This window comes from Saxophila tyrrhenica, assembly GCF_035928015.1.
Source record: "Saxophila tyrrhenica strain CCFEE 5935 chromosome Unknown scaffold_20, whole genome shotgun sequence".
Classification (NCBI taxonomy): Eukaryota; Fungi; Ascomycota; class Dothideomycetes; order Mycosphaerellales; family Extremaceae; genus Saxophila; species Saxophila tyrrhenica.
Window position 1 is genome coordinate 348,565 of NW_027041752.1, and position 24,103 is coordinate 372,667.

General features: G+C 55.3%; 11 protein-coding genes across 11 annotated transcripts; 7 read left to right on the forward strand and 4 right to left on the reverse strand.

The window, feature by feature from the left end:
* Positions 1 to 752: 752 nt before the first annotated feature.
* On the forward strand, positions 753 to 1,027 carry LTR77_010045 (uncharacterized protein; the record flags this gene model as incomplete). The annotated part of the gene is made up of 2 exons (XM_064807269.1): positions 753 to 834; positions 900 to 1,027. The coding sequence occupies 2 exons, from the start codon at positions 753 to 755 to the stop codon at positions 1,025 to 1,027; spliced, it is 210 nt and encodes a 69-aa protein (XP_064654642.1).
* A 399-nt stretch (positions 1,028 to 1,426) lies between these two features.
* On the reverse strand, positions 1,427 to 3,966 carry LTR77_010046 (uncharacterized protein; the record flags this gene model as incomplete). The annotated part of the gene is made up of 4 exons (XM_064807270.1): positions 1,427 to 2,101; positions 2,152 to 3,357; positions 3,433 to 3,798; positions 3,877 to 3,966. The coding sequence occupies 4 exons, from the start codon at positions 3,964 to 3,966 to the stop codon at positions 1,427 to 1,429; spliced, it is 2,337 nt and encodes a 778-aa protein (XP_064654643.1).
* A 223-nt stretch (positions 3,967 to 4,189) lies between these two features.
* Positions 4,190 to 5,038, forward strand: COQ4 (Ubiquinone biosynthesis protein; the record flags this gene model as incomplete). The annotated part of the gene is made up of 1 exon (XM_064807271.1): positions 4,190 to 5,038. One exon carries the CDS (start codon positions 4,190 to 4,192, stop codon positions 5,036 to 5,038), a length of 849 nt encoding a protein of 282 aa, XP_064654644.1.
* A 637-nt stretch (positions 5,039 to 5,675) lies between these two features.
* On the forward strand, positions 5,676 to 6,681 carry LTR77_010048 (uncharacterized protein; the record flags this gene model as incomplete). Its single annotated transcript, XM_064807272.1, has 3 exons — positions 5,676 to 5,706; positions 5,758 to 6,499; positions 6,552 to 6,681. The coding sequence occupies 3 exons, from the start codon at positions 5,676 to 5,678 to the stop codon at positions 6,679 to 6,681; spliced, it is 903 nt and encodes a 300-aa protein (XP_064654645.1).
* A 57-nt stretch (positions 6,682 to 6,738) lies between these two features.
* On the reverse strand, positions 6,739 to 8,586 carry LTR77_010049 (uncharacterized protein; the record flags this gene model as incomplete). The annotated part of the gene is made up of 1 exon (XM_064807273.1): positions 6,739 to 8,586. The coding sequence occupies one exon, from the start codon at positions 8,584 to 8,586 to the stop codon at positions 6,739 to 6,741; it is 1,848 nt and encodes a 615-aa protein (XP_064654646.1).
* Positions 8,587 to 9,386: 800 nt separating this feature from the next.
* On the forward strand, positions 9,387 to 11,699 carry LTR77_010050 (uncharacterized protein; the record flags this gene model as incomplete). Its single annotated transcript, XM_064807274.1, has 2 exons — positions 9,387 to 9,543; positions 9,595 to 11,699. The coding sequence occupies 2 exons, from the start codon at positions 9,387 to 9,389 to the stop codon at positions 11,697 to 11,699; spliced, it is 2,262 nt and encodes a 753-aa protein (XP_064654647.1).
* Positions 11,700 to 11,794: 95 nt separating this feature from the next.
* Positions 11,795 to 12,787, reverse strand: LTR77_010051 (uncharacterized protein; the record flags this gene model as incomplete). Its single annotated transcript, XM_064807275.1, has 2 exons — positions 11,795 to 12,532; positions 12,569 to 12,787. The coding sequence occupies 2 exons, from the start codon at positions 12,785 to 12,787 to the stop codon at positions 11,795 to 11,797; spliced, it is 957 nt and encodes a 318-aa protein (XP_064654648.1).
* A 1,281-nt stretch (positions 12,788 to 14,068) lies between these two features.
* Positions 14,069 to 15,828, forward strand: LTR77_010052 (uncharacterized protein; the record flags this gene model as incomplete). Its single annotated transcript, XM_064807276.1, has 3 exons — positions 14,069 to 14,510; positions 14,573 to 14,851; positions 14,915 to 15,828. The coding sequence occupies 3 exons, from the start codon at positions 14,069 to 14,071 to the stop codon at positions 15,826 to 15,828; spliced, it is 1,635 nt and encodes a 544-aa protein (XP_064654649.1).
* A 3,884-nt stretch (positions 15,829 to 19,712) lies between these two features.
* Positions 19,713 to 20,975, forward strand: LTR77_010053 (uncharacterized protein; the record flags this gene model as incomplete). Its single annotated transcript, XM_064807277.1, has 1 exon — positions 19,713 to 20,975. The coding sequence occupies one exon, from the start codon at positions 19,713 to 19,715 to the stop codon at positions 20,973 to 20,975; it is 1,263 nt and encodes a 420-aa protein (XP_064654650.1).
* Positions 20,976 to 21,114: 139 nt separating this feature from the next.
* LTR77_010054 (uncharacterized protein) lies at positions 21,115 to 22,131 on the reverse strand (the record flags this gene model as incomplete). The annotated part of the gene is made up of 3 exons (XM_064807278.1): positions 21,115 to 21,221; positions 21,273 to 22,031; positions 22,083 to 22,131. The coding sequence occupies 3 exons, from the start codon at positions 22,129 to 22,131 to the stop codon at positions 21,115 to 21,117; spliced, it is 915 nt and encodes a 304-aa protein (XP_064654651.1).
* Positions 22,132 to 22,692: 561 nt separating this feature from the next.
* LTR77_010055 (uncharacterized protein) lies at positions 22,693 to 24,099 on the forward strand (the record flags this gene model as incomplete). The annotated part of the gene is made up of 1 exon (XM_064807279.1): positions 22,693 to 24,099. The coding sequence occupies one exon, from the start codon at positions 22,693 to 22,695 to the stop codon at positions 24,097 to 24,099; it is 1,407 nt and encodes a 468-aa protein (XP_064654652.1).
* Between the last annotated feature and the right edge of the window lie 4 nt (positions 24,100 to 24,103).

Consider the following 24,103-nt stretch of genomic DNA (forward strand, 5'->3'; position numbering starts at 1 on the left):
ACAGAGCCTGAGGCTCGTCTTGTGGCGTACATAGCATAGAAGCGGAAGACAATAAATAACAAAGGCCTCACCTGAACCTCACCTCTCCTTTGAAACACACAAGATGCGGCTGTACATGCCACGCTCCCACCCATTCTTCTTGCTGCGATAGACCGAAATGCTGCTTCCCAAAAAACTTCATATCTCGAGGTGGACCCGATAATTCTGCTACTGCTAATCCAACGTTCCCTTCGCAACCGTTCCTAGCTCAACGTTGGTGTCCGTGCCCCTTCATCCCTTCCGTTCGACCAGTGACTACTACTTGTGCTTAGCCGCCCGGGCGGGCTCGAGGTCCTTTGGGTGGTGGAGAACGGGGGAAGATGAGTTGTTTGTAGTTTCCTCGTCCCTTTGCCGGACGATGACGCTCTCCTTGCGGTCCTCGACCTCTTCAGACCAGCCACTTGCAATCGAAAATCCACGTCTATCAATTCCGTTCATGGCATCGAGGCAGGCAAGACTGTATGCGGTCTCTGAGAAGAACAGAGTGAAGTCGAGGTGGAAGTGAAGTCGAGAAGACCCTGCCAAGACCTGCGATCTGGCCTCACTTCGTCTCCAACACTGAAAGTTGTCCACCTCCTCCCCCCTTGCGATAACCACACCACACCGCCCAGCACCGACTTCAGAGACACCACACCGACTACACACACATACCTCTACCCGCGCTTCCACCACCACCTCAAACCACCCACCTCCACCCTCCCCCACCGCCCACAATGGACAACGCAAAAGAGCTCCTCGAAATGCCCCGCGAGTTCCTCAAAGACGGCCGGGGCTTCCTTACGCGCTGCTCCAAACGTACGTCTCCCCCATTCCTCTCCTGCTCGCGCTATGCGCAGTGCTGACTTTGCCGGTTGTTGTAGCCGACAAGCGCGAATTCCTCCGCATCTCGCAGGCCGTCGGCATGGGCTTCCTGATCATGGGCGTGATCGGGTATGTGGTGAAGCTGATACATATTCCGGTGAACAATATTCTGGTGGGCGGTGCGTAGACGAGCAGAGCGGAAGGAGAATGGCAAGGAGCAGAGGGATGCAGGAGGCTAGGGGGGAGGTTGGAGGCCAACAGGAGATCAGGGGGGCAGCGCACGAGCGAGACGGCATGCGTTGGTGAGCATGGAGAAAGTTTGAGCTTGCATTGCGCGGCGTTTGCGAACGGATACGGCCAGATGGAGGCTACAGGGTGATGGACAAAAGCGTGTACTATTGTGCCGTTGAGCTGTACCATATCTCTACCAAAACGTCCAAACCCACGATCCGCAGAAGAGTGACAATACCCGATGACACGAGAGGCTTATGAAATCGTATTCGGTATATTCGTAAAGGTATCATCCCAAAATCTCCAAATAATCCAACAAGCACCACCCACACCACACCAGATGTACTCTTGCACCTTACTCGTCGTCAATCTCATCATCCCCCCACAACGCTCCCAACCCCATGCGATCCCTCAACCCTCTCGCCCTGGCCCCTCTCGCCCGCTCCGTCTGCGCCCCGTAATACCGCTCATCATGGCCCAACTGCGCCGTCACCCTTGCCCCCATCGGCGCACTCCCCAGACTCCTCTTTTCTCCCGACCCTCGTCCAGCAGCAGCCCCCTCATCATCACCAACCTCATCCGCCTCCACCCCATCGTTCCAGCTATGCACCGTGCACGTACCCAACCCATGATCCCACCCATTCCAACTCGTCGCCGCAATCACCGGCGCCGAAGGATGCCAACTGCAATCCCGCACAATCGTCTTCCACACTCCTCCCTGCCCATAATAATCGTACCGCTCCACGAATCGCTCGTCGGCCTGGGGTCGCGAGTTCTTCGTCGCACCCAGCACGTTGATGGGCTCGCCCGCGAGCGTGCCGTCCAGGTTCCAGATGTACACGCGGCCGTCGTGGGAGCCGGAGTAGATATAGCGGCCGTCGGTGCTGCCGGCGGGGGAGAAGTGGCAGCGGATGAGGGTCTTGAGGACGCGGTGGCCGCGGAAGGTGACGAGGGAGCAGTCGTGGGGGTGGGGCGTGTGGGATTCGGTGTCGTAGGGGGAGAAGCGGTAGTCGAAGTTTGTGGTGTAGTCCTGCGATAAGTGTTAGGATTGGTACTCAGTGATGGGAGGTGAGAACCTACCTGAGGATTGATGCCCATGCCCTTGTCCGTCGAGATCATATTCCGCAGATCCCAGAGCTTGCACGTCTGATCTTTTCCGTTGCTGATGACATATCTTCCATCGCCCTTCGAGTCGATATACGTCAAGCCCTCGGTGTGTCCCAAAAACATGCCGGCTGGCCTCATACTCGCCAGACTTCGCCGGTCCCAGACCTTGAGTGTAGTGTCGTCGGAGCCAGAGTACAGAATGTGCGGCGACATCTTATCACCGAAGCAGACAGCGTTGACATCATCAGTATGGCCAGGAATGCGGAGGATGCTGCGCTGGGCCTCGAGGTCGTAGACGTAGACGCTCTGGTCTGAAGTGCCTGCGACGATCTCGCCGCCGTCACCGCTAAAGCGAAGAGACCAGATACCAAAGTGACCATGGCTGCGACCCCAGCCGCCCCCACCACCGAAGCCGTGCCCACCTCGTCCTGTGTCGGAGAAGTCGAGGAGTCGTGGTTCGGAGGTGTCTCCCTGGTCGGTGTTGGCCAGACATACTTGACTTCTGATCGAGCTGTAGGCGAGGTGCTTGTTGTCCGGCGACAAGCTGGCGTCTGTGATCGTCCATTGGCCACCGTAGTAGTTGACAGTCTTGTAGTACTTCCAATCGTATGGGTTGCTGGTATCGTACATGCGCACTCGGAAGTCCTGGCCGCAGGCGAAGAAGAAAGATCCGTCTTCACTGAATTGGCCAGAGTAGCAGCGGGCATTGAGGTTGACTATGAGGTCGGCTTTCGAAGATGGAATTAGTTGCTGTGAGGCCAAGGCACCCAGGGCGCGAGCTCGGCCGCGGTTCTCAACACCCATCTCACGATCCAGCATCCGTCGAGCGAGCTTCTTGCGTTTCCGCATGTGCGTGTCAGAGAAAGGAAGACCACAAGCTGTGTGGTCGCAGTGGTCGTTGGTGCCGAAAGTGCCGCTGTCCATCAACTTCTTGCCCTCCTCCGATGGAATCTTTGGATAGCGTTCACCAACAAAGGTCCTTCGTGCTCTCCGCGATCTTCGAGCACCGTAACCTCGATACGCATCTTCGTCGTCATCATCATCGTCCTGCAAAGAGTCATCGTCATCATCCAGTGCTGCAAGCCGTGCCCCTCCGTGCCGTGCTCGTGATCGTGTCGTCGGACCGCCCGTAGACTGAAGTATACTTCGAAGATTGCCGTGGCTGAGAAGTTGGAGAATCTGTTGCTGGGTTACTGTACCGCAGCGAAAGAACAAACGATCAGTATGGCATTCGAAAGAAACGGGACGGCTTACTCGCAGCTGGGTGGCGGTGCTCGCACGTCTCAATATGCCTGGACGTCGAGCTTCCACCCCAGCAGTACTCTCAGCGTTGGGAGACATACTCGTGATCGTTTGGGTTGGTCGTGCCGTGCTGGCAGTAGCCTGTGGTGTCTGAGAGCCCTCTGCTTCCTCCTCGTTGCCTTCCTCCTGCGGCGATTCATCCTCCTCCTCCTCTCCAGTCTCGTCCGTGTCGGCTGTCATATCCCACTCGACCTCCTGGCCGTCACTGGTCCGGAAAGTCCCCTCCTCGGCATCGAAGTACACCGTCGTCTCCCCGCTCTCTCCATCCTCATCCTCGTCGTCGTCTTGCCGGAATGGCGTGGACTCCTCGCTTGCTAGCTATACCAGACATCAGCACTAATGTTCGTGCATATACTTGATCCATTGATCCGTGGTTGTTCATATCACTCATCTCACCTCGAAGTCCATGTCGTCATCGTTGCTTTCGTCGTTCTCGGTATGCCACGATGCTGCCGGCGAGAAGCCGTCGTCTCTTGAGCCAGCCATGATGGTAGAATTGATCCAATGATGGTATGACAAGTGTGGGACACTATTTGCAACAATTCACCTTGTCGGCTCAAGAGATAGCACCCGGAGAGCTGCGAGCTTGATTACATGTCGTCGGCTCATGGAGATTGTGCGACTTAACGCCGGCCACTTTAGATCTCAAAGTGAATGAACATTGAACAGCAGAATCACAGTACTGCTACTAACACCCACCGCCGCTCGGATGTCGCGTTTGACCCCTTCTCTCCGCCCCCTCCTCCTACTCCCCCCTCCCCTTCGCGCCCGCGCATTCTCCGTCCTCAACCGCCCACCGCCCAGCTACCCAGGCCATGTTCCTCTCACCTCCATCGAACGCGGCGCCCTGGCCATCGGGTCAGCCTTTGGATCCCTCTTCAACCCCTACCGGCACGACCTGATCGCGTCTCTAGGCGAAGCAACCGCAAAGCCTTACTTCATCACTCGCCTCCACCGCGCCATGCTTCAGGACCCTACGGGACGGCGCATCCTTCGAGATCGGCCTCGGATCACAAGTAAGAACATGCGTCTGGAAGAACTACGAGAGTATCCTGAGAACAGCGTCGGGCGTGCGTATGCCGCTTGGCTGGACCGTGAGGGCGTGACGCCAGATACTCGCGATCCAGTACGGTACATTGATGACCCAGAGGAAGCCTATGTAATGCAACGATATCGCGAGACGCACGACTTCACGCACGCGATCACTGGACTACCGGTCATCATTGAAGGAGAGCTGGCAGTCAAGGCATTCGAGTTCGCGAACACGCTTCTGCCGATGACTGCGTTGTCGCTGGTGGCTTATGTGCGGTTAAAGCCGGTGGAGAGGGAGAGGTTCTGGAGCGTCTACTTTCCATGGGCGGTGCGGAACGGGTTGAAGGCAGAGGAGGTGGTGAACGTGTACTGGGAGGAGGAGCTAGAAACGGATGTGGATGTGCTGAGGGCCAGGCTGGGGATTGAGGTGCCGCCGGATTTAAGGGACATCAGGAAGAAGCTGCGAGATGAGAAGAGGAGGGAGAAGGAGGCAAGGGAGAAAGAGCAACAGGGTGGGAGTGGTTGAACTGCATCCCGTGGGTTCTGGGCCGCTTGGAGAACGGCTCAGGACAAGAGTACTCGAAAAGAGCATGTTGTCAGCTGGAGAAACCACAACTGTCGCAAACGCAGTGAACGACTGGTTTCCAAAAAGGGAAGACATCTGCCTCGACAAACGGGCCGGTCAGCAACTTCGAACGTTGAAGCGCGAAATGCGTGCTCGTGACGTTCCAAAGCTGTCGATGGTGTGCAGAAAAGGCCATATACATGCCTGTGTATTCACACAATTGACTTCAGGACATGCACCCTCCAAGGCTTGTGTCTGGAGACTGGTGAAGACGAATTCATCGCCAAGTGGACAAGCCAAATTCACGGCGCAAAAAGCAACCATCGAGAGGTCTAGAGCTCGAAAGCTTGCGATCATCAGCTCCTTTACTCCGGCCTCAAGCCAAATAGTGATGGAGTCGCGGGCATAGCTCCGTTGATGTCATTAGACCCGGTGGTTGCATATCCCTCGAGCCAACATTAATTACAACGGAGCGCTATACCTTACAGTATACCAATTTGCACGGTCTTTTCGAGAGAGCGACAGAGTAGAAGAACGTCGCATCAAGATCAACACAGTTCTATATAGATAGACTCTCCAACAATCGGCTTTATCAACCATGGCTCCACCAATCCTGCACTTCGACTATGGCAAGTAGTCCACCTCTCTCCACCCCACGACTTCTAATAACAGTTCGAAAGAGTCTTCCCCATACGCCAGAAAGACCAAATGGATCCTCAACGCAGCAGGCGTCGATTTCAAGCGTGTCGACCAGCCAAGAGTCCTGCCGCGCCCTGATCTCGAAGCCATGGGCATCACGTACCGCCGCATCCCCGTGCTGGCTGTGGGCAAAGACGTCTACTGCGATAGCAGCCTGATCATCTCCATCGTGCTGGACCTCTCTGGTAGTAAGCTCAAACGTGGAGGCGCCTCCGACAAGGCTTGGGAAGCTTGGGGCGCGGAGACGTTCCAGGCGGTCGTCACGCTGGTTCCAGGCCCGGCTCTCAGCGAGGTCTTTGTCAAAGACCGTAAGACTGTTTTTCCAATCCTGAACCGGAAGGATTTCAAGGAACTGCGACCTTCTGGGCTCGCGGACTTGCGCAGTCGGCTGGCGTTCCTTGAGAGCGAGTTCTTAGGGAATAGTTCTGGTCCCTTCTCAAATGGCAAGGAACCCAGCTTAGCAGACCTGCACGTCGTATGGCCGATTTACTGGGCGCTGAAAGCTCTTGGTGCCGGGCAGGAACCCGGCCTTGGGAAAGATGACTTTCCGAAGGTTTGGGCGATGATAGATGCGTTGCCGGAAGTCAAAGCGGATACCGTGAGTGCGGACGATGCAAAGAAGACCATCCTGGGAAGTGAATTCCTTAGTTCGAAAATGGAGGTCGAAAAAAACGATCCTCTGGCGTCAGAGACGGGCAAGAAAGTGACGGTTGAAAGCCTTGAGTGAGTGGTCGCCAAATGGTAGGTGTTGAAGTGCAGTGCTAATGGGGTACAGCGCGGAACCAGGTGCACACCCGCAAGTCGGCAAGCTGGTAGGCCTCACTAAGCGTGAGCTCGTGCTTGAGCTGGACAATGGCATCCGTTTGCATTTCCCCAAGGAAGGATATGTCGTGAAGGCAGCTTAGAGCGATCACTTGTTACCAGGCGGTCGTAGGAGCTGAGAGAGCCGGACCTACACAGTCTCAAACATACTCCTGTCCCCTCCTCTTCCTCCCAGCGGCGCTCGAAGCATACATCCCTCCCTTGGCCGTCTTCAACCCCATCCTCACAAGTCCACTCAGATGCTGCACGCCAGCCAACACACCATCAACAACCATCGCATCACCGCCCACCGCCTCCTCCACCGCAATCTTCATATCACTCATCCCCGCACACCCCAACGTCAACACCTCCGCCCCCTGCTCCACCAACCTCTTCGCAACATCCTTCATAATCCCCAACGCCTCCTCCCTCTTCCTCTCCAAATCCAACACCCCCAGATCACAGCTCTCAATCCCAGCACAAAACCCCTCCATCCCATAATGCCTCACCGCATCCCGATGCATCACCCGACTCCGCCGACTCGTCGCCACGATCCCGAACCGCGCCCCTAACGTCCGCGCAGCGAACAGACTCGCTTCCATGATCCCGATGACAGGACATGGGAATTCTTCCCTCAGCATGCGGATGAGGGCGTGGTCGGAGTAGCAGGCTACGAGCATGGCGTCGTAGGACTCACGGGCTTGGAGGGGCTGGACGGCGCGCATGGAGGCTGCGGCGGACATTACGGCGTCGAAGTGGCCTTCGATTGCTGTCGGGGCGGAGGAGGGGGCCGTGAGGCCTGTTACTTCGACGTCTGGGGGGAGGGTGGGCTGGAGCATGGCGAGGCAGTTGGCTGTCATTGTTCTCGTGGCGTTGGGGTTTATTAGGAGGATTCTGATCGGCTTGGATGGGCTGGAGGAGGGGCGGATCGTTGGGTAAGAGGAGCTTGAGGGGATGATGTTGGTGGTTCCGTTGCTGATGCCGTTCGCAGGAGGAGGGCCACCGTTGGCACTGGTACCGAGTGGTGAAGGCTCGGTGACACCGGTCTGGTCGGTGATCCGCGAGTAATGCTCAGTCCTCCGGTGTCTGCCAAAGTCAAAGGTCCTGGTCTTGCCTGCTCGGCAAATCTCCAAATCACAGTCCGCTACAACCACCTCATCCTCCTTCGTCTTCGCTTCAGCAACAATCCGGCCTTCGGGATCGACAATACAACTACCGCCGATGAGGCTATACTTCCCATCGTCCATGCCACACCTCGCAGCACAAACCGAGAACGTAGCGTTCATATAGCTGTTCGACTGCATCACCAGCTTGTGGTGGAACACTGCATCCTCTTCCGCCTGTTGCGGATCTTGCTTCGCATCGCTGCCCCAGAGATGCGGAGCGAAGCCGGCGGTATTGTAGCCACAGAGCACCATCTCCACGCCTTGGAGACCAAGACATCGCCATGCTTCCGGCCACCGGCGGTCGTTACAGATCATCATGCCGAAGATGGGTTCTGAGCTCAAGGCAAGCTCTGGGACGCGGAAGGATTCGAATCCTAGATTGCCGGGCTTAAAGTACCGTTTCTCCAGCTGGTTCGTTGCTTCTGGGTCTGTGAAGGGCTCAAAGTCGCCTGGTAAGTGGACCTTGCGGTACTTGGACAGGATGGAGCCGGTTTTGGCGTGGTAGTAGACGCAGCTGTTGAAGCGTTCGCCAGCGTCTGTGGCTTCTGCGAAACCGACAGATATATCTACCTTCACCTCCCGTGCTTTGTCAAACAGCGGCTTTGCAGATGGTGATTCGGTAACACCGCCATGCTCGAAGAACGAGGAGAGCTCGTCCGGGTCGTTGATCAGATGTCTCGGGAAAAAGGTGGTGAAAGCAAGTTCCGGGAACAAAACGACTTCTGCTCCTTGAGATGCGGCATCGTCGAGCAAGGCAAGCATTCGATCTAGTGTCTCCTTCCTGTCGTCCTTGAGATGGGTTGCGCCCATTTGGGCTGCCGCGATGCGGATCTTTCGAGCCATGTTCGCAATCTTGTGGCTATGATTTTGTTTCGAGCGAGAATTTGAGGCAGAGCAAAAGAGAGATGATCGAAATACAAGTACGGTCGACACATGAACGCTCAACTTCCAGTTATCTACTGATCCTGCATCTCGAGCTGCCCCGCCGTGCCCGCCGAACCTGGCCGATGCAGAGTATCGACGTCGCCTAACGGCCAACGCCTTGAACAGCGACATCAAATGAAACTGGTATCGAAATCCCAGATCTAGTTGCGGTCAACCATGCTGCGTGTCCGCTGTTGTTGGATTTTACTCTGTCGTGGCGGCGTCGAGTCCAGTCGTGGACCATCGCCAGAGCTGTTTACTTCTTCTGCACTATTTCCTTCTAGGCAGTCAAAACGAAAACCCTGGAGTCATTCTGGCTATTGCCGGTGGCTGCCACGAGGCCCAAGGAAACGTCGCATCCTTTGCATCCACACTCCCCCTCCTAACCAATAGTTGATTTACTTTCATGTCAGTGATCGTCTCTTATCGCGTTGGAATGCGGAGGTGGAGCTGCAGCTCGACTCCAAGCCTCCAACGCTTTCGCGGCACTTCCGCATCCAGCTTCCACTTCCGACCTCGAAGGTGTTAGATAAACTTGACACCATGTAACCGTTTCGATTGCTGATAGACAAGGGCGTTGTTGCAATGCAGTGCCGGTATCGGAAAGCCGATAGCCGTAGAGAAGGTGGAGTTCGTGTTGTGATTGTATCTTACCCTCGAAATGTTGACTTTTGACCTCACCTCGCCATTGTGTCTATTGTACGGGTAGGTAGCACAGAATGGAGACGCCCCAGATTGCCTCGATGCACAGCTTCCAAGTCCCAGCCCAGCCAGTGCCGAAGACACAGTCCTATCCTCAAACTCCACCTCAACAATCTGACTCGACCGATCGCGCAAGAGCATACAAGTCGCGCAATAAGCGGCCGTGCGATTTCTGTATGTAAAGATGCCGCGATCAAGGTTATGCAGTGGCTGATGCCTAAGCAGGCAGATACAAGAAAGCAGCATGCCACCTCGAAAGCCAGCCGCCTTGTGAGCTGTGCATACGATACCACAAAGACTGCACCTTTGTCGAGTCGCCCGCGAAACGTCGCAGGCCCAACGAGAACAGCAACGAGAATGGCCAAAATGCTCTTCGCGGAATGCGAGACTTCAAACAGGATCGCAATGGCAGTCTGGACAGCAGTGCATCGTACATGAGCGGTATCGCAGGCAATGGAGCGTTCGAAATGCAGCAAGAGCTTTTCGACTGGGAGAACGGCATTCCACCATTTCAAATGCCTGTCGGAGACATAGGCTCGGCAGGTCTAGTGTTCGCTTTGGACCCAGCGTTCTATGACGACCCCTCAATGGCAGGATTGAACATGTTCGACCCAATGTCCGCGCAGACGGCCATGGCTTTTCCGCAAATGAAGCCAGACAGCTCACTCGAGGCGGAGCCGTCTCCATCATCGGCAGCGTCCTCAAGGACACCGCAGAACCTGGCGTTACCGTTCGATTTGACCAGCGGCGAGCCGTCCTTGGACCAGCAGAAGTCGTCGAATTCAACCGTCCTCGGGCTGAGCGGTGAGACAGATCCATACCTCCTGTCTCGGTATCGATTTGACGAGCACAATGAAGCATCGTTCCAGTCAATCAGGATCCGGAAGATGGATGACGGAGCTGAAAACAGTATTCCAACATTCTTCAGTATCCAGCACAATGCCCTGGCCTCAAAAGCGCAACCGCAGGAGGGGCCGGACATCCTCACTCGGTACCGGCGAGAACTCGACAGCATGGTCAGCGATGCTGTGGGCAGGCGTCTGATCCGGCTGTTCTACCGATATGTACAGCCGTACTTCCCCGTCCTGAGCGAGAACGACATTCGAGAGCCCAGCAACGTTCCAACAGCGCTCCTGGCCGCAATCTACGGGCATGCATTGCCATTCTGTGCCTGGGATGAGAAGCTGTGTGTAGACGTGTTTGCGCCTCCGTCAGCTGACGCACTTTTCCGCATCGCCTGGACTGCTTGTGTGCCGACCTTCCATACTCCTTCCTTGGCGACCCTGCAGACACTGCTGCTTCTGGTCCAGCGACGGCCGACAAACAAGAATGTGAGCGACACCCCATTCAAAGGCGTCATGATCTCGGCTGCCGTCAGCGTAGCGCAGTCCTTGGGTCTGAACCGAGATCCGTCAGATTGGCCTCTGCCAGCTTGGGAGCTCAGGTTGCGGCGACGGCTTTCATGGGCGATGTTCATCCAGGATAAGTGGCTGGCCTTGAACTCTGGCCGGATGGGCTACATCCAGACCGATGATTGGGATATTGCGATGCTCACAGAAGCGGACCTGGCCGAGCAGAACAAGCAGCCAAGAGATGCACAGCCAGCTTCACCTGTTCCACCCCAGGACATCGTTAAGCTGTGCGAGCTCACCACCATTATCAGTGACATCTTGCACGACCTGTACAGCGTGAAAGCCACGAAAGCGCTGCAGAACAGCCTCGAAGCAACACTCGAGGTGGCGAAACCTCTCCGCATACGGCTGACCGAGTGGCACCATTCCCTTCCTCCCGGCCTTCTGACTTCGCCCTTAACGCACAGCTCTCCAGATTCAGCTGCGCGCCGAAAGTCCTCTGTTTCCCACGAGCTAGACGGCAGCGGCTCCCTCCACCTCGCCTACATCACGGCGAAGATCTCACTTTTCCGCGCAATGCTCCGTCCACAATCGTCCAGCTCGAATTCCAACGCCATCTCGGCGCTTCGAACAGGCGCTCTTGCGGTGGCCAGAGAAATCCACGACTTCCTCGAACACCTTAACGCGCGAGAATTAGAAGCGTTTTGGGCTTCCTACTCGCGTACCAACTTCACAATCGCGTCGAGCTTTATGCTGCTTCTCTTCGTGACGAGCCCAGATTCGGAAGACGCGAAGGAGTGTCTGGAGCTGCTGTGTGCGTGGAGGGCGCTGCTGAGGGTGAAGAGTCGAAGCTGTGATTTGTTGAATCTGGCGTTGTTGAAGGTCGATGGCGTGTTTGTGGGCGGCATGGAGAATGTGGTCGAATTGAGTCCTGCGGCGTTGGAGGTTTGGGAGGAGAGCGGGAAGGCTAGTGGATAGGCGGTGGATTCGCGGTGTGATCCGTCATATTTATACCGTTCTGTACATTGAATGCGGTCATGGTCTTGACTTCTGGCGGGATCATTGCTTAATGCTCAGCGCGCATTCCCTTGAGGATCCTGCTGCCACTGGATCTTGACGTAGTCACAGCAAGCGCAAACTTCACGAAGCTCCAGGTAGACAGCCGGACATGAGCAGCTGTGGTGGCGTTGCCCCCTCCGCTCGCCTTCGTCCAGCTTTCGCTTTTTCGTTGATGAACCTTCGCCACCTCCGTTCACCAGTCTGCCAGCCCCCGTTCGTTCATAACGCTCCAGACGACTTTGTGTGATCGCGGCCTCCTCCTCCAAATTCTCAAGCCTCCGCTCATCCTCATCCCTCTGTCGCTTCGACGCCGCAAGCTCCTGCTCCAACTTCAGCAGCCTCTGCTCGACACTACGAGACTCATGCTTTGGCGGCCGACCTCTCTTTTTGCGCGGAGCATAGCTATGTGAAGCACTAGCCCGTGGTACAACACCAGTCTGACCAGCTGTATAAGTTGGAGCAGAACTCGCAGACACTCTGGCATCACATCCACCCTTCGCCAGCCTTTTACAGATCACGCAGGTCTTGTACTTCCCATTCGCAAACATCGTGCATGCTGCGTTCTTATCGGCACATGTCTGGCAAGGCACCTCAGCCAGGGCACCTTCGTCCGTCTCCATAGCACGCCCAGCTTGGTCGTCCTTTTGCAGCACGCCTATGGCCGCCTGGGCGTTCGCTGGGAGGGCAGTCTCGTTGATGAGGCTTTGCCATTTCTCCTCCGTGATGTACCAGAAGTCTGCTGAGTTGGTCGTCTACGGTTTGCGGAAGTTCCTTGTCCGAGGATCGACCCCGAGAGCGGGCGTTCGAGAAGGGGCTGCCGGAGGCGCTGGAGGTTGGAAGGGCCGGAAGACCGAGCTGCGGTCGATTGATTCATCTTCGCTTGTGGAGACAATGCTGAAGGGGCTGGCGGAACGGTTGTAGACTATAGAGCTGTGTTCAGAGGGCTCTCGCTTGACCTCTGTGTGGTTGTCCTCCATTCCCTCCATCTCCTCCGTGATTTGAGACATTGGCCGTCCGGACTGTGGTCCATTGTACTCTTGCACTCTTGTACTTTACACTGACGGTGGTCACGAGCACCAGGTAGCAAGTAATGTCGTAGTAGTCAAGATTTGAGTTCTTCCAGGTCGAGGTGTAGTCTGGCATGCCCCCTCCCGAAGTAATCCCGGTGCATACCAGACATCTCCAAGATCAACCTCGCTCAAGAACAAGATAATCCCACCACCGATATCATCCATCAATCTGCTCGCAATATGTCACAGTTCCGAGCGAAGAAGCTCGATCTGGGCTGCTTCATCAACATTAAGAACATACGCGACCACACGAAACGGAAGGTCTTCCAGGACAATGAGCCTGAACGGTATGCGCTGTATTACACCAATGTTATCCTCAGAAGGATAGATTCGGGCGCTATCCATGCCCGCGAGTAGCGTCTCGGGAAGGAGACGATATTAAATTGTAGAGCATCAATGCTAACAACAATGGCCATCCAGACAAGCCCTCCGATACACCATACGCAACACCTCCCTCCCCCAGCGAACACGAGCTCAGGCGCAACTAGAGCTCACGCGAATGCATTGCTACACACGACCAACGCAGATACGGAATCGATGTATCATGGGTGGCAAGGGAAGGGGTATATTGAGGGACTTCCGGATGTCGAGGGTATGTCAAGATCCTGAGGGTCCTTCAAGGGAGCATATTGGAAAGGCATGCAGAGTAAGAATGACATGCTGACGCCGTGAAAATAGTATCAATTCCGGATGAATGCATTGAAGGGCTACCTGCCCGGGGTGAAGAAAGCAAGCTGGTAGACTCGGGAGATGAGTGGTGTTTCCACGTTGCGTTCTGCGTGCATGGGCGGCGTCGATGTGATGTGAATAAATTTCTTGAATGCCGAAGAAGATATTAACCGATCCACTGAATGCATGAGCAACGTTTCACCACCCGGACGTTACGAGACCATGCGAATGGGGAGGAAGAGGTTGCCCGTGATTCTGCTGCAATCAATGGCAAAGTGAAGAGGCACTTGACACAAATCCTGTGAGCGCAGGGCACAAGTCCGTCACTGGCTGGCTTACTTTGACCTCACTTCATCCAGGTCGCACCTTCCACATCCGTCAATGAGCACCTACCAGCTCGCGTGACCAACACCGCTACCACAACTATAACTCAACCTCACGTGCGGTCTAAGCCTCACCGTGAGCTCGCCACCACCTTCTCTTGGAGTATTTATACTCCTTCCCTCCCACTGGACATCCAGAACCACACAACACGAACCGACCGCGACCATGTTCGTCCGCACCGACAAGGACCTCCCGGTCGACCCCTCCTACCCAGCAGACCTTACCCAGCTCAACTACAAGCTAGACGACAAGGGTGAGTTCGTCAAGATCACTAACCCAGAAGGACCGAACAAGCACTTCACGTTTTTCATCTCCAGCTCCGACCGCGTCAATGAGGTGCACAAGGAAGCGACGCACACTGCTGTTCGCGAAATCATCAAAGGTGAGTTGAGCAAGTTTGGCGTGCGTGAACTCTTCTTGGCAGGCGGCGGCGGCGATGAGGTGTTGGGTGGCGTGCAGCCCAAGGACAAGCACATGGTGGTCATGACGTCGGATGTGGAGGTGTTGAAGGAGAAGAACGATGTGATCGTGATTGTGGGCGAGCTGAACCAGGACATGGGAGTGTGGGCGTGGCGGTCGTGCATGAGGGAGGGTGGTATTAATGGCGGTAAGTGGCCTTTTATTTGTGACGATGATACTGTCACGTGCCGATGTCTCTAACGCATCTAGGATCGGTGGTTGGCATGATGAAGAAGCTGCAAGCGCTGGATATGAACAAGCCTGAGAGCGGTGTCCACCCAGTCTTGAGCTCTCCGCCAGTCTCCCCAGTGGATGGGGTCTTCGACTTTGGGCCTGCCGCCGCCGCGATGCTCGAGGCATCCAAAGCGCAGAAGATGCCAGGTATCATCATCCTCAATCCTGGGCAGCTCCACTACTCCCACAAAGAGGGCAAGTGCATGTCCTGGCCAGCCTGGTCTGCTCGTAAGCGTGCTTCGGCCATCGCCAAAGGTATGGCAATCACCCACACTTTGTGTGAGACATCAACTAACCCTCTCGCTTTCCTTATTTTAGGTTTCGTGATCGACGAGGAGTACAACCGCGTTCCCGGCCACTCCCACCCCGAAGAGCATATCGCCACGATGTTCGAGAAAGTCATCCCACAGCTCATTCGCAAGGACGCTAAGCTCTACGTTCTCGGCGTCACGGACGGTGCAGAGCGCTTTATCAAGTGGGCGGGGGCAGCATTGGAGGCGAACCCTGACAGCGGGATCGCTAATCAGGTTCATGCGATGGCGTTCACCGAACCGACTCACAATCCGGGCGAGGTTCAAGTGTCACTGCGTGTCCGTATGCTTCACGCTGGGCGCGCCTGGGTCAGATCAACTGTACCGCTGGGCACGTACATCAACAGTCCTGGTGCTACGGCGGAGGACCGTTTGAAGATTGGGAAGGCGGCGAAGGAGAAGGCTGAGGAGGAAGAGGAAGGACCGAAGGAGATGGCCAGCAACGCCGGGAACAAGATCACGCACAACGACCATGATGAAGCCACCCCGGAAGAGCCAGTTGATCTCACCGACAGCGCCACCTCTCTTACGCACATGGAAGCCTCCCCATCGAAATCCCACATCAGCAACTACGACGACGACTTCGTGGAGATGCGCGCCCTGAGCGAGTCGATCGAGCAGTTCAAGGAGTGCGAGGCCACGAACAAAGAGGCCAGGGAGAAGGCTAAGGCAGCTGGGGTGCCCGTTCTCGAGGTGGAAGACGTTACTGCTGCTGCTGACGAGCTCGATTTGAGCTCCATGCGCGGGTCCACTCACTCGGAGAAGGGTGAGGAGGAGGTTGATGGTGCGGACGACTACAGCAATCTTCCTGTCTCGGTGGCGACGTTCTCTGGCGGTGTCTCCGACATCGATGAGATGTTGGTGCCCACGAGCATGGATCTGATCCTGGAGTGGTTCGTGCGTCGCTCGGAGATGTCGTAAGATAGCTTGAGTAGTTCTCGAAGGGAGGATTGGCTGTGATGGTGCTATGGGTAGTGATGTGAGCTTGAGAGGCCTGTGACGGTCTTGGAGAAGAGGTCTTTTGGCCAGTCCGTAGCCTCTGAAAATGATGCATTGACCCCCCTTCTCCGTCCTCAAAACCATACTCAAGGTCACAACGAGCTCGACGTGGGTTTATCAGCAGTCGTCCGGCCTTTGGAGAAGAGCAATCCGATCGACCCATAGCTCCCGAATCCGGCACCTCATGGCTGCTTCTCCGACTTCGAGACCAGTCTAAACCTGACGAAGCGCCGGAAACGGGTGTATTACTCTTGTCAGAGTCTGGGAGAAGGCTCCTTACCTCCCAGTAGCCAGCTCCTAGAACGACCTTCATGAGACCACTTCTCCGTCCTCGAAAGCACTTTCAAGGTTACAAGGTACTAGATACGGCCGTATCAGCAGTCGCCAGGCTTTCGGGAAGACTATCAACGGCCAGTCTGCATGCCCTGAACTCGACGTCTGGCACCTACTTCTCCAGCCTCGAAATCGTTCTCAAGATCATGAAGAGATCAACATGAGTCTGCCCGCTCTTGTCAGAGTCCTAGAGAAGGCCACACATCTTCCTCCAACAGCTCCCAAGAAGAGCCTTTCAAGGCTACTTCTCCGTCTTCGAAAGCACTCTCAAGGCGATAACGTACTAAACCTGGTCTTATAAGATCTTCCTCCAGTCTTGGAGAAGAGCCCCTTCGGTGCCTGGACATTGTACTTTGAGCATGCCTCCCCGTCTTCAAGACCTCTCCCAAGACCACGACGTGGTGGATATGAGCCCATTGAATCTTGCTCGAGAACTGAAGAGGACAACACAACCGCCCACAGCAGCTGCTGAAGAGGACGCTCAGGCCTATGTCTCGGTCTTCAAGATCACTCTCAAGACGACGTTATAGTAGATACGGCGATTTCAACCTCGCCGCAGCGGCCGGGAAGAGGTCGTCTGGCATTTGAGCTATCTGGCACAAGGATGCTTCTATATTTTCGAGATCACTCTCGGATTGACAACGCTCTAGCTTCGGGTTTGCTAGGTTTCGCGAAGCTCTTGGAGAAGCGAACACAGCGACTCATAGAGATCCCATGTGAATATGCTTCTAGGTCTTCGAGATCACCTTCCCAGTGTCAGCGTGCTGGATTGAAACACAACAGATCTCGTTTGACTTTAGGGCAACAGACCACAGCTCACTACAATAGTATCTCTTGAGCCTGGTGCTCTATCCGTGTCCAACGCGCTCAAAGTGACAACATTTCGAGCCTGGGTCTCTCAGGTCTTGCCAGGGCTCGGAGTTGAGGCTGTCTGGAAAGTCCATAGCTCCTGGACCTGAGTCCAAATCTCCATCATCGATGCCGCTCCCAGGATGATTTAATTGTAGCCGGGATTGGTCAGATCCTGCTCGAGTTTTCGAAGAGAGGCCGAATGGCTCTTGGAAAAAAGCTCCTGGTGTTGATAGATGAAGGCTGCTTTTCCATTTTCAACGTGGCATTGTGCTGGATAACTTACAAGAGCACGCTCGATCTCGAGGGAGTTCGGAGAAGAGGCGGAGCAGCTTCCACGATTTGATGGCAGCAGAATCTCTGCCCTCCGATACACCCGCACTGTGTTACTTGTCTTCGAGCTTCACGAAATCTGATGAGGCCACGAAGTCGGACTGTCAAATACTGTGATGCGTTGCAACAAGAATGTCTGCCAGAGATCGGACTGCGGTTGACCCTCCTTTGTTGACATTCTGCTTCGGGATCTGAGGTATCCAGTGCAAGGTAGTGGGTGAAGCATATCTTGATTGTGCTACATACCTGCATGCAGCCCGTTGGACATTCATTCCCTGATCAGTGCATCAAGCACCAGACCTCCTTCCTACTTCCCTGCTTCTGCTTCGATGTTGAAACCAGAAATGAGTAAGAAGCCCGTCCCTGCAACTCGGACAAAGCGGACTAGCAGCATCACACGATACCAGCCGGTCCAGATTGTGCCTTCAAGACTCCGTGGCGCCAGCAAGGACATTTGGCAGTATCAAGTGTGTGGAAAGCCGGCGTGCTATATGATTCTCTCCAGGCTCAATTTTAGGATCAAAGGACCAGAAATGCGATGACACCACAAGAGTTCCGCTACTGACAGTGTACCGGAAGACAAGTCACCGACTTGACCTAGTGAAGTTGTTGAGGACGTTTCCCCTGAATGGTTTGAAAGCAAAAGGCTTGTAAGTACCTGCGAGAGTCGTCACGGACTACGTCTCACGGTGTTTTCAGACGAGCTGCAAACGTAGTGGACACACGAGCCATTCCATGGCTCTATCGTTTGAGGGGATTTACGATCAGACCGCAATCATCTGATGAATCGCACATCAATGCAATCGCACACCATCGGCGAGAATCTTCATCCACAATACCCAGAGAGTCATGGTCATGCATGCTGGAATCTTTGGACCAAACCTTGTAGCCAACCTCAGGAGCTGGAAAACTTGGCGGTCAAGTGCATCCCCAGCCCAGGACCTGGATGCCTCAAAGGCGTAGCCGGGAGAACGAAAGCGGCTCACGCCGGGGTCGCACGCCCTTGGAAGAAGATTGAGACCGCAGGGAGGACGTGCGGTCGACCTCCAAAGGCCTTGTCAACAGCCACGGGGATCGATCTGGCGGACACGGAACGAACCTCCATTGTGTGCAGTCGCGATCGGCTTGGCGCCAGGGTGGAACCGCTCGACATCCCGTGGCGGTATCTGTAGCGGTTGATGGAAGAGTTGTTGGACGTTGGACGTTTGACGAGTCAACAAGGTTTAAGAACAAGCGTAAAGATTGCGGAGAAGGATCGACCGCTCCGGGCGGAACAGCGGACAGTAGTCTCAGATAGGAAGAAAGAGACGAAGGGATGTTCTCGCCCTGAACACCCTTGTCGCACTTTGATGCTTTAGATTGCCTAAAACCGACCTCAGCCAGCCCTGCTTCCTTCTCTGCCGTCGAGAACACCCCCGGGAAGACTTGATGCGATGGTCTTGTCTACTTTAAGCAGCTCGGTTGTGTTGGCCGCACGTGGGAACCACCTGCAACTATCCAGACTGCAACATTGATTGGTCGGGTCAGCATTCGACAGAATGCAAACGCCTTGGTCCTTTCCACCAAGCGAGCCAAGCACTCTACGGACGCCACCCCTCCCCCGTGGCTCCCGCTGGCCAGGGGAACGCACCAATGCCACCAGATGAGCATCCTTCTAGCGCTGGAACAATCGCGGGTTGAGCATGCACGTCTCATGGCCTGCATACCACTTGCATCTTCCGGGCAGGTGCATCAACTGGCGTGGTCGGGACCGCCGTCCTGTCGCCGTCCGGACCGCACCTCTTTGGCCAATTCTCAAGCCTGAAACTCCCCCTCCTGTTGGCGCAGGCACCGGTGGCATGGCATCTTGCAAAGTACACGAGAAGGATGCCGGCCTGTCGCTTCAAGAGGCTGTTACGATTCGTGGTCCGTTGATCCCGCCGCAACAGGGCATGGTTGTGTCAGTGCTCGCCCATTGAGCAATCCACCCTGCCATTTCTCTACGGTGAATATATGTGGCTCATTTAGAGCATTCCTATTTTCCCCTTCCCTGTCTCGACCTTCAATTTGCGACCCTGGGTTCTGAGACTGTGAGAAGAGCAAAGACTATGCTGCTCCTTCCACAACTAACGATTTTCCAAGCGTATTGTTTCCGTGTCACTGCGAGGCGACTTGCAGTTGAGGCCTGACAACTGAAGGCCACTGAGGACAAAATATTGACTTACGGCGACAGCGGACTTCTCGGGTTTACACAGCAGCATTGAGAGCCGGGCCAGAGACGGACAACAGTCATCGACAGTGCGAACGCGAACATGCCATTGGAAGGCCCAGAAATCGCGGCGCTTGTTACACAACCCACCACACTCGCACCACTCTCAGACATACCCACACTCTACCGCGGACTGATAGCAGTAACGTTCTTCGGCCTGCTATCGCTAGTAACATCCACCGCCCTCTTCCTACGGCTCGTATGGCGGCTCATCAAGTCAATACGCACTGGCTCCCATTCGACCGGTAGCACTCGAATAAATCAATTCGTCGTCCTCCTTACCAGCCTACTCTTTGCCGATATCCAGCAGTCATGCGCCTTCTGGCTCAACGCACACTGGCTTGTTAAGAACTCCATCACCATCGACACCTCCACCTGCTGGGCCCAGGGCTGGTTCGTCAGCACCGGCGACTTGGGCAGTGGTCTCTTCACCCTTGCCATCGCCCTTCATGCTTTCGCCGACATCATCTTCGACTACCGTCTGGGCCCTCGAAGTTTCGGCGCGGTTATTGCTGGTCTGTGGACTTTCAATTATGCACTGCCGGTCATTGGGATTGCCATGAACCCCACAGAGTTCTACGCTCGTGCCGGCGCCTGGTGCTGGATCAACGAGAAGTTCAGCAACGAGCGCCTATACCTGCACTATTTCTGGGTCATCATATGCGAGTTCGGCACCGTAATCATCTACACCATCATCTTCCTCATCCTTCAACGCCGCGTCCGCCGGTCCTTCTACGCGAACTCGGAGACAGCAGTCCGCGCACAGTCAGCGGCGAAGGTCATCATCATCTACCCGATCGTCTACGTCGTCTGCACGCTACCGCTGGTCAAGGCCAGATTGACCAGCATGGCGAACCAGCACGTCTCGTTCCTCGAGCTCACCGTCGCTGGCGCTATGATCACATCCAACGGCTGGCTCGATGTGCTCGTCTACAGCTTCACCCGTTCCTCTAGCATCTTCAACTCGGACTCCGACGCCGACTCCCAGAAGGGCGTACTTGATACCTTCCGCCACCGACCAGATCAAGCGTACGGTACAACGACGGTTATCGAAGCGGGGAAAGTGAGGCGCTCCGCTAGCAGGCGCGGCCAAGGGGACCAGAGCGGATATCACAGTCGGAGCGCGAGTACAGAGGAATTATGGGGCAGTGGGACGCATCATATGCAGGGCGTGAAGGCGGATACGACTGTGGTGGTGCAGACAGACACCTTGGAAATGGGGCCAGTAAGGGGGATAGGGATGGCGGATGAAGCGGACGTGAAGAGTGTGGGAAGTGGAAAGGAAGGGCGGAAGTTCAGGCGATGACATGAGGGGTGATGGGTATGTGTATGCATATGCTTTGATGACCTTGTAACGTTTTAGCGATACCCTGGTGTACAGCTTGTACAGTATTTACTACCGGCGAACAATGATCCGCCCCAACATCTCTCAATAGATGCTCAGCTCAGTTCTCCATTTCGTCGCTACTCTCTCCCTCCTCGTCGTCGGCATCGCTCGGGCGATCGTTGCTCAGCTCGGCTTCGAGCTTGTTGAATATGTCGACATCGGAACCTACTACCGAATCAGCTTAATGATGGCGATTCAGTAGCGAGCAATACTAACATGGCGACCACTCCACCGCCTCACGCTCGACCACTCGAAACCTCGATCCTCGCCTTGGACTAACGCCCAGCAAATCCGGAGGCAGTCTGGCCGCACCTCCGTGCCTCAGTTGATCAACAGGAGAGATCGCCTTCGCACGGTTGGCCGTTCCGCGCAACTTCCGCTCCGTGGAGAGTGTTTGGCGATGAGCGCGGATGGTCGAGCGCGGAGAGCGTGGGAAGAATTCATCGTCACCGGTCCAGGAATCAGTGGACGTTTCATCGGTCTGCGCTGGAGAAGGAGGTGGTGCGGCGGGGAGCAGGAAACGCGGTACGCCGGCATGCGCTGACGGGTATGCGGGCGTCACTGAAGGGTCGTCGTGGCGGTCGAGCCTGCGACACAACTCCCTCGAGTAGTCTTGGACTTCTACACCATGCTCTGAAGTCGCCGACGAGACGCCACTGCTGCTATCCTTCGACACATTAATCGAGCCGTCCCCCTCACCCCGACGGGTCGGCGAATCGTGAAAGATGCGCTTCACCCTCTCTGAGTGCGACGCTCTCGCCGGCGAACCAGCCAAGCCTGCCACTCGCGCAGCAGCGCGATGACGGCTCGTGTTCGCTGGACTCCCTATGGGACTGAAGCCGAGTGAATTGCCGGGGTCTATTTGAAGGTGCTGTTTCTTCGTCGGAGAGGCCTTCGAACTGTGAGAAGTTGGTCGCTTGGTGCGTAACGGCGACAGGAGCGGGAGAGTGGGATAATGGACTTTCTGATGGGATGCTGTTGAGAGTCAGTTCGAGTGAGGTTATGGGAGAAGGGGTGAGACTATACCGGGTGAGAAGTTCTCTTTGTCGGAATGCGGTTGCGTGGTTATATCCATTCTGCCTGATGTGCTGGTGAGGTATGCAAGTGTAAGAGCTGTCTGCTTGGTTTCTGTGCTCGTATGCTGCTGGTCTGAGAGGAAGACATGGTAGAGAGGATACCTTGCGATGAGGCTGTTGTCGTCAACGTCCCTCTGACTTGCCTGTCACACATCGTCCGCCGTGCAATGGCAACCTCGCCCACCCAATGTTCGATCAAGCCTTCCATACGCTTGATGACATCCTGCTGCTCAACAATGAAGTGATGTGAGACGGAGGCTTTCGAAAGCGGCCAAAGGCATTTAGGTGATCTTCCCGGTATCAGACCTTCTTTCAACCGCGCAAACGCTCGCCATGAACATGTAAATGCCTACGGCTGCTTCTCTCGCACGTTTATAATCGAACAGATGAAGTGCCGCGAGAGGTTGACGAGACGAGCAAGACGAGCAAAATCTCCGACTCGCTGGCCGAGGCTAAGTACTTTTCATTACTCAATCAACTACTCTTTTCATCAGCATTTTGACCGACTTGATCGTTCCAATCATGATATTGCCAGAAGAAATTCCTGGGGTGCAATCTCGATGCAGCACAAGCAGTCCAGTCATCCAGAAGTCGGCGAAGATATACAACCCTCGAACGCCCAGCACTCGGACGGCGACAACACACCAGATGACAATGAACCAAACACACGGCACTCTCTAGAAGACTCCCCTTCGCCTTTGGAATCTCCGCCAGATGACTACACCTACCCCGAAGGCGGTGCCGCCGCCTGGCTCACAGTCTTCGGGGCATGGTGCGCCATGACCGGCGGCCTGGGTCTCCTCAACAGCGTCGCCAGCCTGCAAAACTACCTCTCCCAGAACCAACTCCGCGACTACCCCGAAAGCACCATCGCCTGGATCTTCAGCTTGCAAGTCTTTGTTACCTTCCTCTGCGGGATCCAGATCGGCCCGGCCTTCGATGCTTTTGGCCCGAAGGTGTTGGTTGGGGTGGGGAGTGTGTGTTTGGTGGCTGCTATGCTGTTGCTGGGTGAGTGTACTGAGTATTGGCATTTCATTCTGGATTACGGGATTTTGGCTGGGTTGGGGAGTTCGTTGTTACTTACGCCGCCGTTGGCTTCGATCAGCCATTTCTTCAACAGGCGGCGAGCGTTCGCTACTGGTATTGCTATGACTGGGTCTTCCATCGGCGGCGTGATCTTCCCGTTGGTCTTTCGCGCGGCGTATCCACGGTTTGGATTTGCTTGGGCTTGCCGAATCCTGGCCTTCGTCATTGCAGCGCTTCTGGTGTTCGCGAACATGTTCCTACGCTCCCGATTACCGTTAGGCAAACCAAAGCTCCGCGATATCCTGCCAGACTTTAGGATCTTCCTGGACGGCGATGGCTCGCTCGCCATCTGCACTGCCGCTCTGTTCTGCATGGAGTTTGCTCTGTTCATCCCTCTGGCATACATCACATCTTTCTGCATATCGGTTGGACTAGATCAATCCTTCAGCTACCAGATCCTCGCCATCCTCAATGGAGCATCTGTCATTGGACGTACAGTGCCCGGCTTAGTGGCAGACAAGATCGGGAGATACAACACCAACATCTTCATGCTCGCCTTCTGCGCCTTCACAAACATTGCAGTGTGGCTGCCGATTGCTTTGATCTCGCCGCCTCCTTCAAAATCTGCTCTGAAAGGCGTCATCATCCTCTACGCTGTTATGTTCGGCATTGGATCTGGAAGTAATCTATCGCTGATCGGCCCATGCATCGGTCAGCTGTGCGAGACCAAACACTATGGGCGATACTTCACGACTTCATATGTATTCGTGAGCTTCGCGGGGCTCATCGGTATCCCGATTGGAGGCGCGATAATCAATGCTACAGATGGACGTTACTGGGGTCTGGTCGTTCTCACCGGTCTTGTGTATGCCATGAGCAGTACGGGCATGGCTGCGGTGCGGATCATCAAAGTCGGATGGACAGGAAAAGCAATCTTCTAGTACT